The following is an 18,616-nucleotide window of genomic DNA, read 5'->3' on the forward strand; positions in this document are numbered from 1 at the left end:
AGTAAAATGCATTGGTTGGATACATCCATTTATAGCAAGACAAATACATTCAAGTTACACACTAATGTCTTAAATTGAAGTTGTTTTTGTAATAACTCTATAGCCTACCTTTTATCAATTTGGATGAATGACCTTACGTCCCTTTGCTCACAGTGAACCAGGTCACATTCACTCAAGTCTCACATAATTGTGTGTGTAACAACAGAGCCAAAGTAGGTGTGTGTGTGTATGAGAGCAATGAACAAGTGTGTGTGTGTTGTGTTGTGTTCATGCATGCCATACAGTGCAGTCAAGTGTAATGGTGACTTCCTCTCAAAGTTTCTCTTTGACAAAGGTATAAAACAACCGCAGTGGGTATCTAGTAAGATATGAGACTGTTTATAGAGCTATGATAAACATCAGTGTGTTGTTTGTTTACTGACAACATGGATATGATCCTACAGGAGACCCTCAGCCCCACCTGGTGACAATAAATTATTGTCACCAGAGATCTGCTAATGTATTGTTAATCACATATCCCTTAGTTCATATGTGATAACAACTAAAAACCCATGGCAAAAAATTATATTATTTTCATGACATGAGTAGAACGCTTTAGGGATGGAATAAATCAAGTGTGATTTTAAAACATATGGCTACTTTTTCCAAGATCAATTTTCAAAATGTGAAATGTTTGTGTCTTGGAGTTAAGAAGAGTTGCACAAGACAAATACACGAGTAGAGGCTCCCATCCCAGTTCCAATAAGTATATACAGTACAGTATAAAACACAAGACATCAATGAAACTGTTAGAGGATGGACAAATATCCAGGGCACAGGCAGGGCACCATTGTCTTATACCACCTGCCTTTAACACACCAGGGTCGTGTTCATTAGGCACCAAATTGAAGAAATTGACTGAAACATGTCCAATAAGAAATTATCATTTTAGTTTCTGTTGCAAAATGATTTCCATTGCGTGCTGTAATGAACATGACGCTGACCAGTACTAGAGAGCCCGCCCACTGTTTGTTTGTTTATTTACCATGCAACTAAGATGTAGGTGATATCATAACTTAGACCATAATAAACAGAAGTGAACAGACCTTAGCAACATTCATCTGGCTTTCGTTCAACACTGACATTACCCTCCTGACACATTTATCATTGCACCAGTTACTACCACTGAGACAAGAACATTAATGTAGTTTGTGTGTCTGTGTGTGTGTGTGATCGCTTGTGTGAGCATGGGAGTAAACATTTGAAAAGTGTGTGTGTGTGTCTTTGGGCATGGGGAGTAAACATTTGACAAGTGTGTGTTTGTGTGTGTTTGTGCATGCATATGTGTGTGTGCATAAGTGCATTTACTTGTATAGTATCAATGCTTTCAGCAGCTTCAATAAAACAACAATTTTTTCTCAAATGCATAATATACTTTACCATCCTTACTTGGTCCTCTTTTAATTGAGATTGCATACATGTTTTTATATAATACACTCAGTGGCTAGTTTATTAGTTACACCCATCTAGTACCGGGTCGGACCCCCTTTGCCTCCAGAACAGCCTGAATCCTTCGGGGCATAGAAATGTTGCTCAATTGGTATCAAGGGACCTAATGTGGGCCAGGAAAACATTCCCCACACCATTACACCACCGCCACCAGCCTGTACCGTTGACACCAGGCAGGATGAGGCCATGGACTCATGCTTCTTACGTCAAATCCTGACTCTGCTATCAGTATGACACAACAGGAACCGGGATTTGTCGGACCAGGTGATGTTTTTCCACTCCTCAATTGTCCAGTGTTGGTAATTGTGTGCCCACTGGAGCCGCTTCTTCTTGTTTTTAGTTGATAAGAGTAGAACCTGGTGAGGTCGTCTGCTGCAATTGCCCATCCTTGACAAGGACCGAAGAGTTGTGTGTTCTGAGATGCCATTCTGCACACCACTGTTGTACTGCGCCGTTATTTGCCTGTTTGTGGCCCGCCTGTTAGCTTGCACGATTCTTGCCATTCTCCTTCAACCTCTCATCAACGAGCTGTTTTTGCCCACAGGACTGATGCTGACTGGATGTTTTTTGTTTGTCGCACCATTCTCGGTAAACCCTAGACTGTCGTGCGTGAAAAGCACAGGAGGCTGGCCGTTTCTGAGATACCAGAACCGGCGCACTTGGCACCGACGATCATACCATGCTCAAAGTCGCTTAGGGCACTAGTTTTGCCCATTTTAACGTTCAATCGAACAGTAACTGAATGCCTCGATGCCTGTCTTCCTGTTTTATATGGCAAGCCATGGCCAAGTGACTCACTGTCTGTAGGAGCAAACCATTTTCGTGAACAGAGTGGTGTACCTAATAAACTAGCCACTGAGTGTATATACCACACACTGCATCCGACGTCTGCCTTTTAACACGGAAAACAGTGACGGCACTTTTCAACATTGAAACACCAGCAACACCCAAACAGTCACGACTGACACAGACTCCACCCTCTGCTCCCACAGTGACCCCTGAACTGGGTTGTGTTCATTAGGCACCACACGTAAGAAAACGGACTGAAACAGGGAGCAACTACCTAGACTTGTCCAATAAGAAACACTATTTTTCGGTTTAAAGCGTTTTCCATTGTGTGCCCTGATGAACACGACCTTTAACGAGGTCAGTCAGATGGGCAGAGGGCAACTCGACTCGTAGCTGCCAATATTTGGAGGTCGATGGACGGACAGGGTAGTGATCCCATCCCATCCCGCTAAGTTTCTGCTCAGCGGGAGAAATAAATAAACGTCACATCATGCATTTAGAGAAGACAAAATCACAATGAGAGAGAGCCAGGAGGATGAAGAGAAGTGAGGAGGAAGAGGAGGAGGAGGATTTGGAGCAGGGTAGGGGAGAGACGGAAGCAGTTTAAAATATCTACACAGGAACTGCATCCCGCCTGCCCCGCCTTGCCCGACTGGCAGAAGTAAGGTAGCACTGGGTTACCAACGAGAGAACCTCAGCTTGTGCATGACAAGTCGTATTTATATATAAACAAACACACAACAAAGAAGTGTACCATTGTGCAGCACAGACCCAAATCAGCAGCAGCAGCTCTTCAACCCGCTGAGACGGACAGGCTGGAGCTCAGGGAGGAGAGGAAACTGAATGGGAACAAGCCTCAGACAGAACACAAGCTGAAGGAGCTGAAGATATCAAACACACAATTAAGCAATCAAAACAAATCAACATGACACAGGAGGACGAGCCTGGCTCGGGCACTCCAACCTACAGTACACACAAATAAATCCATGCTTTTCCTCAGCCACTGTACACTTGAGCTTTGTGTTAAATCACCATCCACCAAGCACCAATGGGGGCATAGTCTTCCAAGATGTGTTCTCCTCTCCACAGTGGTGCTGAATACTAATAGAGGAGACTCAATTCTCTTCCTTGCAATCTCTCACCTACTTTCACTCACACTCAAACACGGCATATCAAAGTGTTGGTCAGCAGTTGGAGTGTCCAGAAACAGAAGAAGCACAGGTTCTCCCCTGGACTCTTTTCTTCCTGCCAGCGAGAGAGAGAGGACTTGGCACATGCTGCCTCTCCTCCCTCTCCCTCTTCTTATTGCACCACACAAAGGAAGAACTGTAACGTTGAACCGAAAAATATAATATATTATGTCATATATACTCTACTTATTTTCACGCGCAACATCTAAAGTGCAGTATGTTCATGAAATGTATGATTGTTTTACTTCCAAAGGAAGAAGATAATAGAATCAATCAAAATGACAATAAATGAAGAATTCATAAATGCTCGGGTCCTTTCTTTAGTAGGGATGGAGGCTGGTGAGCTGCCTGACCCAAAAAATATTTCAGAGACCGAATGAGATACAAACAGAGGAGGACGGTAGTGTAATGCTGGTCCTGGGTTATGTTGTGAAGACTAGGAGGGTTTCAGCAAGATGGGTTCTGTGTAGAGGTGAGCTGTGTATCTCTCCATCGGACGGTGAGTTGAGTTCTGGAGGGAATGACAGAGAGTAGCCTTCCGTTCCTCTGGGTTAGTAAGGAGCATCCATACGGTTCTGTTGGTATCTCCTCTTCTCATTGAGAGCAGAAAAACATGTAGGGAGAGTGTTTGGGGAACTGAGGACATTGAGGATGAATGTATGTATCTAGGGATCTCTACATTATCGATAGATAGTGAAGGAATGGAAAAGGGATATATCAAGGGCAGACAGTTATGTCTGGAATGAAAAATGGGTGTGTAAAAGGAGTATGTGTGAATGTAAAAGGAGTGTACACTACCAGTCAAAAGTTTTAGAACACCTACTCATTTAAGGGTTTTTCTTTATTTTTACTATTTTCTATATTGTAGAATAATAGTGAAGACATCAAAACTATGAAATAACACACATGGACTCATGTAGTAACCAAAAAAGTGTTAAACAAATCAAAATACATTTGTTTTTAGATTTTTCAAATAGCCACCCTTTGCTTTGATGACAGCTTTGCACACTCTTGGCATTCTCTCAACCAGCTTCATTAGGTAGTCACCTGGAATGCATTTAAATTAACAGGTGTGCCTTCTTAAAAGTTAATTTGTGGAATTTATTTCCTTCTTAATGCGTTTGAGCCAATCAGTTGTGTTGTGACAAGGTAGGGGAAGGGTATACAGAATATGGTCTTTTACCAAATAGGGCTAAGTCCATATTATGGCAAGAACAGCTCAAATAAACAAAGAGAAACGACAGCCCATCATTACTTTAAGACATGAAGATCAGTCAATATGGAACATTTCAAGAACTTTTAGCATTTCTTTAACTGCAGTCGCAAAAACCATCAAGCGCTATGATGAAACTGGCTCTCATGAGGACCGCCACAGGAATGGAAGACCCAGAGTTACCTCTGCTGTAGAGGATAAGTTCATTAGAGTTACCAGCCTCAGAAATTGCAGCCCAAATAAATGCTTCACAGAGTTCAAGTAACAGACACATCTCAACATCAACTGTTCAGAGGACACTGTGTGAATCAGGCCTTCATGGTCGAATTGCTGCAAAGAAACCACTACTAAAGGACACCAATAATAAGAAGAGACTTGCTTGGGCCAAAAAACTCGAGCAATGGACATTAGACCGGTGGAAATGTGTCCTTTGGTCTGGAGTCCAAATTTGAGATTTTTGGTTCCAACCGCCGTGTCTTTAGAGACGCGGTGTGGGTGAACGGATGATCTCTGCATGTGTATTTCCCACCGTAATGCATGGAGGAGGAGGTGTTATGTTGTGGGGGTGCTTTGCTGGTAACACTGTCTGTAATTTATTTAGAATTCAAGGCACACTTAACCAGCATGGCTACCACAGCATTCTGCAGCAATATGCCATCCCATCTTGTTTGGGCTTAGTGGGACTATCCTTTGTTTTTCAACAGGACAATGACCCAACACACCTACAGGCTGTGTAAGAGCTGTTTTACCAAGGAGAGTGATGAGAGCTGCATCAGATGACCTGGCCTCCACAATCCCCCGACCTCAACCAAATTGAGATAGTTTGGGATGAATCGGACCGCAGAGTGAAGGAAAAGCAGCCAACAAGTGCTCAGCATATGTGGGAACTCCTTCAAGACTGTTGGAAAAGCATTCCAGGTGAAGCTGGTTGAGAGAATGCCAAGAGTGTGCAAAGCTTTCATCAAGGCAAAGGGTGGCTATTTGAAGAATCTCAAATATAAAATATGTTTTATACTTTTTTGGTTACTACATGATTCCATATGAGTTATTCCATAGTTTTGATGTCTTCACTATTATTCTACAATGTAGAAAATAGTACACATAAAGAAAAACCCTTGAATGAGTAGGTGTTCTAAAACTTTTGACCGGTAGTGTATGTGTGTGGGGGATAGGGATTTCAGGATAGAAATTATTGAGTTAGTTAGTGATTAAGTTTAGATCCAGAGGGCTGTGTGAGTCTATAATTCAGCAGGGACACCTGTCCGGTGGTGTAGGCCGTCCTACAGCTGCTCCAGACACATGGGCAGATTGACGAAGGTGAACACGTTGTACTCGATCATGATGGAGAAACACAGGAAGATGACGTACATCACCAGCACGTACACACCCAGCTTAAGGTCCAACTTCCAATGATTCACATGGATCCCCAGAACCTGCAGGACACAGAGGGAGAGAGTGTTAGAGAGAGAGAGAGAAAGATAGCGAGAGAGACGTCTCCTTTAACTCACTGTCAGAAACACAGAGCCCAGAAGAAGCACCACAGAGTACACCAGCCCTCTGCTACTGATCATCACCTAGAGAGAGAGAGAGAATTTTAGATCAAGATCAAGAGTCATGAGGTATTGATAAGCAGTAGTAACATAGGCCCATTGGGGGTAAAACAGTGTAAAGACTGAGTTCCTGGATGTACTTCCTTTACCTCAGAGCCATAGTCCACAGCCATGGTCTGTATCGCCCAGGGGAGCCCCAGTCCCACCAAGATATCAAAGACATTACTACCAATGGTGTTGGAAACCGCCATATCCCCAAGACCTATAGAGAGATGGACATAACAATATGGACAATTCTGTACAGACTTTACAGTATACTGTACATTGGTACAACATTTTTTTAGAAGATTTTGAAGAGCGAGAGAGAGAGAGACAGAGATAGGGAAAAAGAGAGTGCAGTGATGTACCTTGCCGAGCAACGATGAGGCTAGCGATACAGTCGGGGACACTGGTGCCAGCTGCCAGGAAGGTGATTCCCATAATCACATCAGGGATGCCCAGAGTGTAGCCAATTATGGTGACCTGCACACACAGATACACATTTAACGGATTAAACAGAAATCTTCCAAATAGCATGCACCTTGGTTGGTAGCCTATATCCAGCACAGTGTCAAAGCTAGCTAGCAACTAGAAGAGAGAGATTCCCTAACTGATTGGTTATCAGGACGTCTCATCACTGATAATTTGTATAAAGTTCAAACCATTTCAACTCTGGTTTGGAACACAAAATGACAGTGACATGTAAGTTCTAAAGAATCTCCAATGTGTCTCACCATCCAGACCATGAAGTAGGAGAAGACAGCGATCCACACGGTGGCGAGGAAGAAGGAGAGCATGAAGAAGCGTTCCCAGCGAGGCTTGGCACAGTTTGGCACAGTGAAGTAGAGTAGCAGCAGGATGGGCCAGGAGATCAGCCACTTCACTGTTTCCATGCAGCCCCCTTGTGGAGGGAACAAGGAACAGCAGCACAGCTTCATCACAACCAATGGAGTACACTGAGGAGGTGAGTGTTAAGTTTCAGTAGGGTGTGTAAAAGTAGTTTATTGGTCTACCAGCCAAATGTAATTAAATATATAACAAACATACATTGGTATTTTATTAGGATCCCCATTAGCTGTTGCAAAAGCAGCAGCTACTCTTCCTGGGGTCCACACAAAATATGAAACATGAGATAATACAGAACATTAATAGACAAGAACAGCTCAAGGACAGAATTACATACATATTTTTTTTTAAAGGCACACGTAGCCTACATATCAATACATACACACAAACTATCTAGGTCAAATACATGCACACACACACACACTCACCAGGGACGGTGAAGGGTGAATTCAGGGCTTCTCCCTCCTCTTCCTCAACAGTTTTGTCCTCTGGTACGGTGCCGTTCTCCAAGGTCTCAGGTTTACCATCAGTGATCACCATGGTCACGTTGTCCACACCGTTAGACGCCTGCACCAACCTCTGTTGCTGCTCACACACACACGCACACACAGACACACACACACACACAGTCAACTGATGTACTGGCCCGCATGCTTCATGGAATATGTATGTGTTTCCCCTCTGTAAACAGTGACTTTATGAGCTAGTAAAGTTTTATGAATATCTCCCAGGATATTTTCACCAAAACAGACACAAACAGTGATCATATGATGTGCCAAGGATGATTAAAGCATGCAGTCCACCGGCTAATTATCACTCTAAACTGTACTCCTCTCCTCTCCTAGCTTTCTAGTAAATCGTCCTACAATGTACTTTTCTCCAGTAGGCCTAGCTTACTACCGGTACACTAGTAAACTAACTGAACTAGCCAAGCTTTCTTAACTTCTAAGTAAATCACTTTTACTGAGCTCCTCTCCAATAAGCCTGACTGACCCCTGACCCCAGTGACTTCACCCACCTCATTGATGATGAGGCGGCTAGCCATGCGGAGGCGTGTCTTGGGGCCAAAGTGGTTGGTGATCATGATGCGCAGGCCGGCGTCGGGGAAACGGTAATTAGGAGGGCTGGAGTTAATAATCTCATCCACCATCACTACAGAGCCACGACTGTACCTCTTAGTGGGCTTCACTGGAGATACACAGATATGGTGAGATACAGAGCACAGACAGACACATCAAGTAGGACTAACTGTACACACCAACCAACCAGAAGAAGAAGAAGAAAAAGACATGCTGTTCTACTCTTACACAACCACAAAGGACATGCCTTTTTCAAGGATGGCCAGACACACGTGCCTAATACACCCACATGCCAGACCAGCAGACTCTCTCTCTCTCACGCACGCACGCACACCCACACACAAACACACACACACACACACACACACAAACACACACACACACACACACACACACACACACACACACACAAACGCATGCACACACACACATACACACACAGACACTTAAACACACACCAGCTTCTTACTTTCTCGTGTTCTTCTTATTTCTTATTTTTATTTCCTGTGTTTTTGTTCTACCTTGTGTTATTTTTAGTGCTGCATTGATATTGATTACTGCATTGTTGGGGTTGGAGCTTGCAAGAAAGGCATTTCACTGTACTTGTGCACGTGACATTAAAACTTGAAATTTGAAAACTTGAAACAGCCAGAAGATACAGTATGTCAGGAGGTGTAATTAAAGTGTTGGTGTGACAGCAGAATGGGCCCCACTGAGCCCAGTTCAAGGCCCATTGAAGGCCCCCTGAAGACACTGTCAGATGAGATCATCAGCCACCAGAGTGAGGCACACTAAAACCTTCAGCGTGTGTATGTGACATATACAGTGCCTTTGGAAAGTATTCAGACCCCTTCCCCTTTTCCACATTTTGTTACGTTACAGCCTTATTCTAAAATAGATTAAATAATTAAAAATCCTCTGAAATCTACACACAATACTCCAAAATGACAAAGTGAAAACAGGTTTGTAGAAATGTTTGCACATTTCTAAAAAAACTAAACAGAAATACCTTATTTACATAAGTATTCAGACCCTTTGCTATGAGACTCGAAATTGAGCTCAGATGTATCCTGTTTCCAATGATCATCCTTGAGATGTTTCTACAACTTGATTGGAGTCCACCTGTGGAAAATTCAATTGATCTCACAAAAACCAAGCCATGAGGTCGAAGGAATTGTCCGTAGAGCTCCGAGACAGGATTGTGTCGAGGCACAGATCTGGGGAAGGGTACCAAAAAAATTCTGCAGCATTGAAGGTCCCCAAGAACACAGTGGCCTCCATCATTCTTAAATGGAAGAAGTTTGGAACCACCAAGACTTCCTAGAGCTGGCCGCCCGGCCAAACTGAGCAATCAGGGGAGAAGGGCCTTGGTCAGGGAGGTGACCAAGAACATGATGGTCACTCTGACAGAGCTCTAGAGTTCCTCTGTGGAGATGGTAGAACCTTCCAGAAGGACAACCATCTCTGCAGCACTCCACCAATCAGGCCTTTATGGTAGAGTGGCCAGACAGATGCAACTCCTCAGTAAAAGGCACATGACAGACCGCTTGGAGATTGCCAAAAGGCACCTAAAGACTCTCAGACCATTAAAAACAAGATTCTCTGTTCTGATGAAACCAAGATTGAACTCTTTGGCCTGAATGCCAAGCGTCACGTCTGGAGGAAACCTGGCACCATCCCTACGGTGAAGCATGGTGGTGGCAGCATCAGGCTGTGGGGATGTTTTTCAGTGGCAGGGACTGGGAGACTAGTCAGGATCGAGGCAAAGATTAACGGAGCAAAGTACAGAGAGATCCTTGATGAAAACCTGCTTCAGAGCGCTCAGGACCTCAGACTGAGGTAAAGGTTCACCTTACAACAGGACAACGACCCTAAGCACACAGCCAAGACAACGCAGGAGTGGCTTCAGGACAAGTCTCTTAATGTCCTTGAGTGGCCCAGCCAGAGCCCGGACTTGAACCCGATCGAACATCACTGGAGAGACCTGAAAATAGCTGTGCAGCAACGCTCCCCATCCAACCTGACAGAGCTTGAGAGGATCTGCAGAGAAGAATGGGAGAAACTCCCCAAATACAGGTGTGCCAAGCTTGTAGCGTCATACCCAAGAAGACTTGATGCTGTAATCGCTGAGCAATCAGGGGAGAAGGGCCTTGGTCAGGGAGGTGACCAAGAACCCGATGGTCACTCTGACAGGGCTCTAGAGTTCCTCTGTGGAGATGGTGGAACCTTCCAGAAGGACAACCATCCAACCTGACAGAGCTTGAGAGGATCTGCAGAGAAGAATGGGAGAAACTCCCCAAATACAGGTGTGCCAAGCTTGTAGCGTCATACCCAAGAAGACTCTATGCTGTAATCGCTGCCAAAGGTGCTTCAACAAAGTACTGAGTAAAGGGTCTGAATACTTATGTAAATGTAATATTTCAGTTTTTTATTTGTTATAAATTAGCAAAAATGTCTAAAAACCAGTTTTTGCTTTATTATTATGGGGTATTCTGTGTGTGTGTGTATATATATTTTTAATCAATTTCAGAATAAGGCTGTAACGTAACAAAATGTGTAAAAAGTCAAGGGGTCTGAATACTTTCTGAAGGCACTGTCCACAGTCACACACACACCATACACACAGTCACACTCACATACCATACACACAGTCACACACACATACAAATGTCTCCACGCACACACACACACACGCACCAACACCAAAACACACACAACATGCATGCACATGTTGTGACTCTGGAATAATGGACTGTACTTGACACAGCAGAAGAGGGCGAGACAGGGCACAGCATAGCACAGCTCAGCACGACAATACACATCACTACACGGCACAGCGATACAGCTGACAGACCAGGTGACGGCAGGCAGGTAGGTTTAGTAAGGCTAAACAGACAGGCTTCGCTACAGTAGCGACAGGGCTGCCACACGGCAGCAGGGAGGTTAGCTTGTTTCTACTAGACCAGGCAGGAGAGGAGAGCTCTCAGAGTCACTCGGTGAAAGATACAGTGAAAGTCGGTGGAAGTCTAAAATAGTTATAGAGAAGATATTTATGTAACTCTGTTTGAAGGATCAGTGCTAAGAGTTTACAAAGGGGTACGAATGACATCAAGCCAAAGTGGAGAGGACTGTTAAACCAGATAGGAAGAGCCAAGAGTAGGGGCTGAGAGTAGTTTCTAGGTTTTCTAGAACAACCAGATACAGTAGAGTAGTTGTTTTGATAGAAGGCCGGTCAGAGTGCCAGTGTTGGCTGAGAGGTGACCATAAAGCCTGTCTGGTTACCTTTACCTGGAGAGAGTAACGGCTTGGATGGATCATCCCATATGTAACTGTCATAACAAGCATTACCATCCTCCAGCTCGCTGCTGATCACCGTGTTACCGTTGGCCAAGCTCTTGTCTTCCTTCCCTGAGAAATAGTTCTGGATGCTGGTGTTAAATCTGATGGGAGAAACGAGAAAAGGTTTTACATATTCAGTTGAGAGTTTATGTAACTTAGTGTGTGCAAAGTATGAGTATATATGTGGATTTTACTATTTGTTGCGTGTGCTCAGGTGCTCTAGTGTGTGTGTGTGTGTGTGTGTGTGTGTGTGTGTGTGTGTGTGCGTGTGTGTCTTTGAGACAGGAAGGAACAGGTCCCAGTGGAACTCACTTCATAATCAGAATGTACCCAAAGTACATCACTACCAGCACTAAGCTCTCCCACCTGCAGAGACAGACAGAGTAGAGTCACATGTCTGCAGGCACACACACACACACACTGCTGAGACACACAGCAGGGTACTCACCACACTATCTTCTCATCATAGATGAACTGAGAAAATGAAAGAGGGAAACATATTAACAAAAAAATACATAAATTAGACAGTACATATTTTTAGGAAGATGAGCATCAACTTTTATTTTTGTTATCAAGAAACTCATATTTTTATATTTTATCGAAACTCTAACTTAGAAAAACTTGAAAGTCGCGATGCATTTAGTATGTCTAGTTACTGTCAGACAGATGCTATGAGAAAGTAACACAGTCAAAAAACATTTCCTGTACACTGTTTGCTATAAAAGCAATGACACAGTATGAAGTGAGTTTCTGAAGTCTCTGTGAGATCTCCAGGCCATCTCTCCCCCTCTCTCTCCCTCTCTTTCTCTCTGTCTCCCTCTCTCTGTGGGTCTCCCTTTCTCCTCTGCTTTCTCTCTCTGTACTCCCTTATTCTCATGATGATCTGTCTATCAGGCCGCTGGGCCTCTACAGTGGCTTGCAAAAGTATTCACCCCCTTGGAATTTTTCATATTTTGTTGCCTTACAACCTGGAATTAAAATGGATTTTTGGGGGGTTTGTATCATTTGATTTACACAACATGCCTACCACTTTGAAGATGCAAAATATTTTTTCTCGTGAAACAAACAAGAAATAAGACAAAAAAAACTGAAAACTTGGGCATGCATAACTATTCACCCCCCCCAAAGTCAATACTTTGTAGAGCCACCTTTTTCAGCAATTACAGCTGCAAGTCTCTTGGGGTATGTCTCTATAAACTTGGCACATCTAGCCACTGGGATTTCTGCCCATTCTTCAAGGCAAAACTGCTCCAGCTCCTTCAAGTTGGATGGTCATACCACAGATTCTCAATTGGATTGAGGTCTGGGCTTTGACTAGGCCATTCCAAGACATTTAAATGTTTCCCCTTAAACCACTCAAGTGTTGCTTTAGCAGTATGCTTAGGGTCATTGTCCTGCTGGAAAGTGAACCTCCGTCCCAGTCTCAAATCTCTGGAAGACTGAAACAGGTTTCCCTCAAGTAATTCCCTATATTTAGTGCCATCCATCATTCCTTCAATTCTGACCAGTTTCCCAGTCCCTGCCGACGAAAAACATCCCCACAGCATGATGCTGCCACCACCATGCTTCACTGTGGGGATGGTGTTCTCGGGGTGATGAGAAGGGTTGGGTTTGCGCCAGACATTTTTCTTGATGGCCAAAAAACTCAATTTTAGTCTCATCTGACCAGAGTACCTTCTTCCATATGTTTGGGGAGTCTCCCACATGCCTTTTGGCGAACACCAAACGTGTTTGCTTATTTTTTTCTTTAAGCAATGGCTTTTTTCTGGCCACTCTTCCGTAAAGCCCAGCTCTGTGGAGTGTACGGCTTAAAGTGGTCCTATGGACAGATAATCCAATCTCCGCTGTGGAGCTTTGCAGCTCCTTCAGGGTTATCTTTGGTCTCTTTGTTGCCTCTCTGATTAATGCCCTCCTTGCCTGGTCCGTGAGTTTTGGTGGGCGGCCCTCTCTTGGCAGGTTTGTTGTGGTGCCATATTCTTTCCATTTTTGAATACTGGATTTAATGGTGCTCCGTGGGATGTTCAAAGTTTCTGATATTTTTTTATAACCCAACCCTGATCTGTACTTCTCCACAACTTTGTCCAAGACCTGTTTGGAGAGCTCCTTGGTCTTCATGGGTCCGCTTGCTTGGTGGTGCCCCTTGCTTAGTGGTGTTGCAGACTCTGGGGCCTTTCAGAACAGGTGTATACAGTTGAAGTTGGAAGTTTACATACACTTAGGTTGGAGTCATTAAAACTTGTTTTTCAACCACTCCACAAATGTCTTGTTAACAAGCTATAGTTTGGGCAAGTCGGTTAGGACATGTACCTTGCGCATGACACAAGTAATTTTTCCAACAATTGTTTACAGACAGATTATTTCAATTATTATTCACTGTATCACAATTCCAGTCGGTCAGAAGTTTACATACACTAAGTTGACTGTGCCTTTAAACAGCTTAGAAAATTCCAGAAAATGATGTCATGGCTTTAGAAGCTTCTGATAGGCTAATTGACATTATTTGAGTCAATTGGAGGTGTACCTGTGGATGTATTTCAAGGCCTACCTTCAAAAGCCGTCATATCGCTCAGGAAGGAGACGCGTTCTGTCTCCCAGAGATGAACGTACTTTGGTGCGAAAAGTGCAAATCAATCCCAGAACAACAGCAAAGGACCTTGTGAAGATGCTGGAGGAAACAGGTACATAAGTATCTATATTCACAGTAAAACGAGTCCTATATCGACATAACCTGAAAGGCCGCTCAGCAAGGAAGAAGCCACTGCTCCAAAACCGCCATAAAAAAGCTACACTACGGTTTGCAACTGCACATGGGGACAAAGATCGTACGTTTTGGAGAAATGTCCTCTGGTCTGATGAAACAAAAATAGAACTGTTTGGCCATAATGACCATCATTATGTTTGGAGGAAAAAGGGAAAGCTTGCAAGCCGAAGAACAGCATCCCAACCGTGAAGCACGAGGGTGGCAGCATCATGCTGTGGGGGTGCCTAGCTGCAGGAGGGACTGGTGCACGTCACAAAATAGATGGCATCATGAGGAAGGAAAATTATATGGATATATTGAAGCAACATCTCAAGACATCAGTCAGGAAGTTAAAGCTTGGTCACAAATGGGTCTTCCAAATGGACAATGACCCCAAGCATACTTACAAAGTTGTGGAAAAATGGCTTAAGGACAACAAAGTCAAGGTATTGGAGTGGTCATCACAAAGCCCTGACCTCAGTCCTATAGAAAATGTGTGGGCAAAACTGAAAAAGCGTGTGCGAGCAAGGAGGCCTACAAACCTGACTCAGTTACACCAGCTCTGTCAGGAGGAATGGGCCAACATTCACCCAACTTATTGACCCAAGTTAAACAATTTAAAGGCAATTCTACCAAATACTAATTGAGTGTATGTAAACTTCTGACCCACTGGGAATGTGATGAAAGAAATAAAAGCTGAAAGAAATCATTCTCTCTACTATTATTCTGACATTTCACATTCTTAAAATAAAGTGGTGATCCTAACTGACCTAAGACAGGGAAGTTTTACTAGGATTAAATGTCAGGAATTGTGAAAAACTAAGTTTAAATGTATTTGGCTGAGGTGTATGTAAACTTCTGACTTCAACTGTAGATATGGGCCCAGTTCTTTCTATATTACAGAGAGTCCCAGAAACACACACGCACACACACACAGACACACAAGCAGCTGCTTGACCATCTCCTTCCCACAACCCTTTATTAGCCCAGTAGCCTAGACAGTTAGTAAATTAAGGTTAAACAGCCATTGGGGGCTCTATCAGTCTGAATGGCCTCAATATGTAATGTAGACTAGAGATGAGATGATCAGCTACTCACTGCAATCAATGCCAACACAGACAGAGTGTAGTAGAGCGAGTCACGGAACACTGCAAACTTAGTCAGATACACCACCTAGAGGGGAGAGAGAGAGAGAGAGGGAGAGAGAGAGAGAGAGAGAGAGAGAGAGAGATTTCACATTCCTTTTGTGCACGTCCTTAGCCTCATAATAATAATAATTTATTCAGCTTCTATAGCGCTTTTCATTACAAAAATAATCTCAAAGCGCTTGAAAATAAAATACAGTGGGGAGAACAAGTATTTGATACACTGCCGATTTTGCAGGTTTTCCTATTTACAAAGCATGTAGAGGTCTGTAATTTTTATCATAGGTACACTTCAACTGTGAGAGACGGAATCTAAAACAAAAATCTAGAAAATCACATTGTATGATTTTTAAGTAATTAATTTGCATTTTATTGCATGACATAAGTATTTGATCATCTACCAACCAGTAAGAATTCCGGCTCTCACAGATATGTTAGTTTTTCTTTAAGAAGCCCTCCTGTTCTCCACTCATTACCTGTATTAACTGCACCTGTTTGAACTCGTTACCTGTATAAAAGACACCTGTCCACACACTCAATCAAACAGACTCCAACCTCTCCACAATGGCCAAGACCAGAGAGCTGTGTAAGGACATCAGGGATACAATTGTAGACCTGCACAAGGCTGGGATGGGCTACAGGACAATAGGCAAGCAGCTTGGTGAGAAGGCAACAACTGTTGGCGCAATTATTAGAAAATGGAAGAAGTTCAAGATGACGGTCAATCACTCTCGGTCTGGGGCTCCATGCAAGATCTCACCTCGTGGGGCATAAATGATCATGAGGAAGGTGAGGGATCAGCCCAGAACTACACGGCAGGACCTGGTCAATGACCTGAAGAGAGCTGGGACCACAGTCTCAAAGAACCATTAGTAACACACTACGCCGTCATGGATTAAAATCCTGCAGCGCACGCAAGGTCCCCCTGCTCAAGCCAGCACATGTCCAGGCCCGTCTGAAGTTTGCCAATGACCATCTGGATGATCCAGAGGAGTAATGGGAGAAGGTCATGTGGTCTGATGAGACAAAAATAGAGCTTTTTGGTCTAAACTCCACTCGCCGTGTTTGGAGGAAGAAGAAGGATGAGTACAACCCCAAGAACACCATCCCAACCCTGAAGCATGGAGGTGGAAACATCATTCTTTGGGGATGCTTTTCTGCAAAGGGGACAGGACGACTGCACCGTATTGAGGGGAGGATGGATGGGGCCATGTATCGCGAGATCTTGGCCAACAACCTCCTTCCCTCAGTAAGAGCATTGAAGATGGGTCGTGGCTGGGTCTTCCAGCATGACAACGACCCAAAACACACAGCCAGGGCAACTAAGGAGTGGCTCCGTAAGAAGCATCTCAAGGTCCTGGAGTGGCCTAGCCAGTCTCCAGACCTGAACCCAATAGAAAATCTTTGGAGGGAGCTGAAAGTCCGTATTGCCCATTGACAGCCCCGAAACCTGAAGGATCTGGAGAAGGTCTGTATGGAGGAGTGGGCCAAAATCCCTGCTGCAGTGTGTGCAAACCTGGTCAAGACCTACATGAAACGTATGATCTCTGTAATTGCAAACAAAGGTTTCTGTACCAAATATTAAGTTCTGCTTTTCTGATGTATCAAATACTTATGTCATTTAATAAAATGAAAATCAATTACTTAAAAATCATGTGATTTTCTAGATTTTTGTTTTAGATTCCGTCTCTCACAGTTGAAGTGTACCTATGATAAAAATCACAGACCTCTACATGCTTTGTAAGTAGGAAAACCTGCAAAAATCGGCAGTGTATCAAATACTTGTTCTCCCCACTGTATATATGTAGCTACATAACAGAGAGTAGGTCTGGACTATGACAACTGTCAGCTAGAGTTGAACGTTTTGGGAATTTCAAGCATCCAACAGATGGGGTGACAGTTGAGCAGAAGGAGGGGTTTGCCAACAGGGGGAGATGAGCAGGTCCTTCAGTGGCAGGCAGGCAGCACAGTTCGCTCTCCATTCAAGGCGTCTCACCGGCACCTCGCCTTCCCCGCCATCTGACTGCAACTTCTCCATAGGTCTTGTACGAGATGAAGTTCCCACTCACTAAATTATGACAACCGCACAAAACTTCAGAGGAATCCTCAGACTGAGCGATGAATTCATCACTGTCAGCTCGCCATCCATTGCAGTCGTCCTCATGGGTTAGGAGACCGTAGAAACAACCAGAAAATAGTGTGGCGTATTCAAATCAAAACACACTAGCTAACTAGTTAGCTAGCTTGCTAGCATTGTTAGCTGGCTATGTTGAAAGAACTGATTTGCCATCAAATTCACGGGCAGGAAACAAATAGATGAAACCCAGACTTCTTGCTTGGCGCAAAACTGCACTACGCCCCTGGGCATAACATAGCATGTGTTGTAGCATACAGTATGTGTGATTTGTGATTAACACAATGGTCCCCTTCTGGCAGGGTGCAACAATACAGACTGAGGCACATGGAGATCGTACGCACGCAAACACACACACCTGTCCAGCGAAGATTCCGCACACACCGATGATGCATAGAATGTTGAATACTGCTGAACCCACTATGGTTCCAACACCCACGTCTCCATGAGTGATAAACACACCTTAGAGAGAGAGAGAGATTAGACCCAACCAAATCATGAGAAAACAAAAAGAGAATTACTTGACACATTGGAAAGAATTAACAAAAAAACTGAGCAAACTAAAATGCTATTTGGCTCTAAACAGAGAGTACACAGTGGCAGAATACATGACCACTGTGACTGACCCAAACTTAAGGAAAGCTTTGACTATGTACAGACTCAGTGAGCATAGCCTTGCTATTGAGAAAGGCCGCCGTAGGCAGACCTGGCTCTCAAGAGAAGACAGACTATGTGCACACTGCCCACAAAATGAGGTGGAAACTGAGCTGCACTTCCTACCATCCTGCAAAATGTATGACCATATTAGAGACACATAGTTTATTGATTGTTTATTTCACTTTTGTTACTATCTACTTCACTTGCTTTGGCAATGTTAACATATGCCAATAAAGCCCTTAAATAGAAGAGAGAGAGAGAGAGAGAGAGAGAGAGAGAGAGAGAGAGAGAGAGAGAGAGAGAGAGAGAGAGAGAGAGAGAGAGAGAGAGAGAGAGAGAGAGAGAGAGAGAGAGAGAGAGAGAGAGAGAGAGAGAGAGAGAGAGAGAGAGAGAGAGAGAGAGAGAGA

The 18,616-nt window shown here is 43.8% G+C and overlaps 1 protein-coding gene across 1 annotated transcript in view; it reads right to left on the reverse strand.

Annotated features, from left to right (window-relative positions):
• Positions 1–5,813: 5,813 nt before the first annotated feature.
• Positions 5,814–18,616, reverse strand: part of slc24a4a (solute carrier family 24 member 4a) — a 40,624-nt gene continuing 27,821 nt past the window's right edge. The window contains exons 6-17 of the mRNA XM_041854876.2: positions 17,911–18,014; positions 15,372–15,446; positions 11,982–12,007; positions 11,846–11,899; positions 11,543–11,634; positions 8,134–8,303; positions 7,544–7,700; positions 7,004–7,170; positions 6,638–6,752; positions 6,380–6,492; positions 6,189–6,254; positions 5,814–6,113 (exon numbers count right to left, since the gene is read on the reverse strand). Coding sequence (XP_041710810.1) covers positions 5,961–6,113; positions 6,189–6,254; positions 6,380–6,492; positions 6,638–6,752; positions 7,004–7,170; positions 7,544–7,700; positions 8,134–8,303; positions 11,543–11,634; positions 11,846–11,899; positions 11,982–12,007; positions 15,372–15,446; positions 17,911–18,014 — 1,292 coding nt within the window. The 3' untranslated portion in view covers positions 5,814–5,960. The remainder of the gene's footprint in view (positions 6,114–6,188; positions 6,255–6,379; positions 6,493–6,637; positions 6,753–7,003; positions 7,171–7,543; positions 7,701–8,133; positions 8,304–11,542; positions 11,635–11,845; positions 11,900–11,981; positions 12,008–15,371; positions 15,447–17,910; positions 18,015–18,616) is intronic.

Source organism: Coregonus clupeaformis, chromosome 29 (genome assembly GCF_020615455.1).
Source record: "Coregonus clupeaformis isolate EN_2021a chromosome 29, ASM2061545v1, whole genome shotgun sequence".
Lineage (NCBI taxonomy): Eukaryota > Metazoa > Chordata > Actinopteri > Salmoniformes > Salmonidae > Coregonus > Coregonus clupeaformis.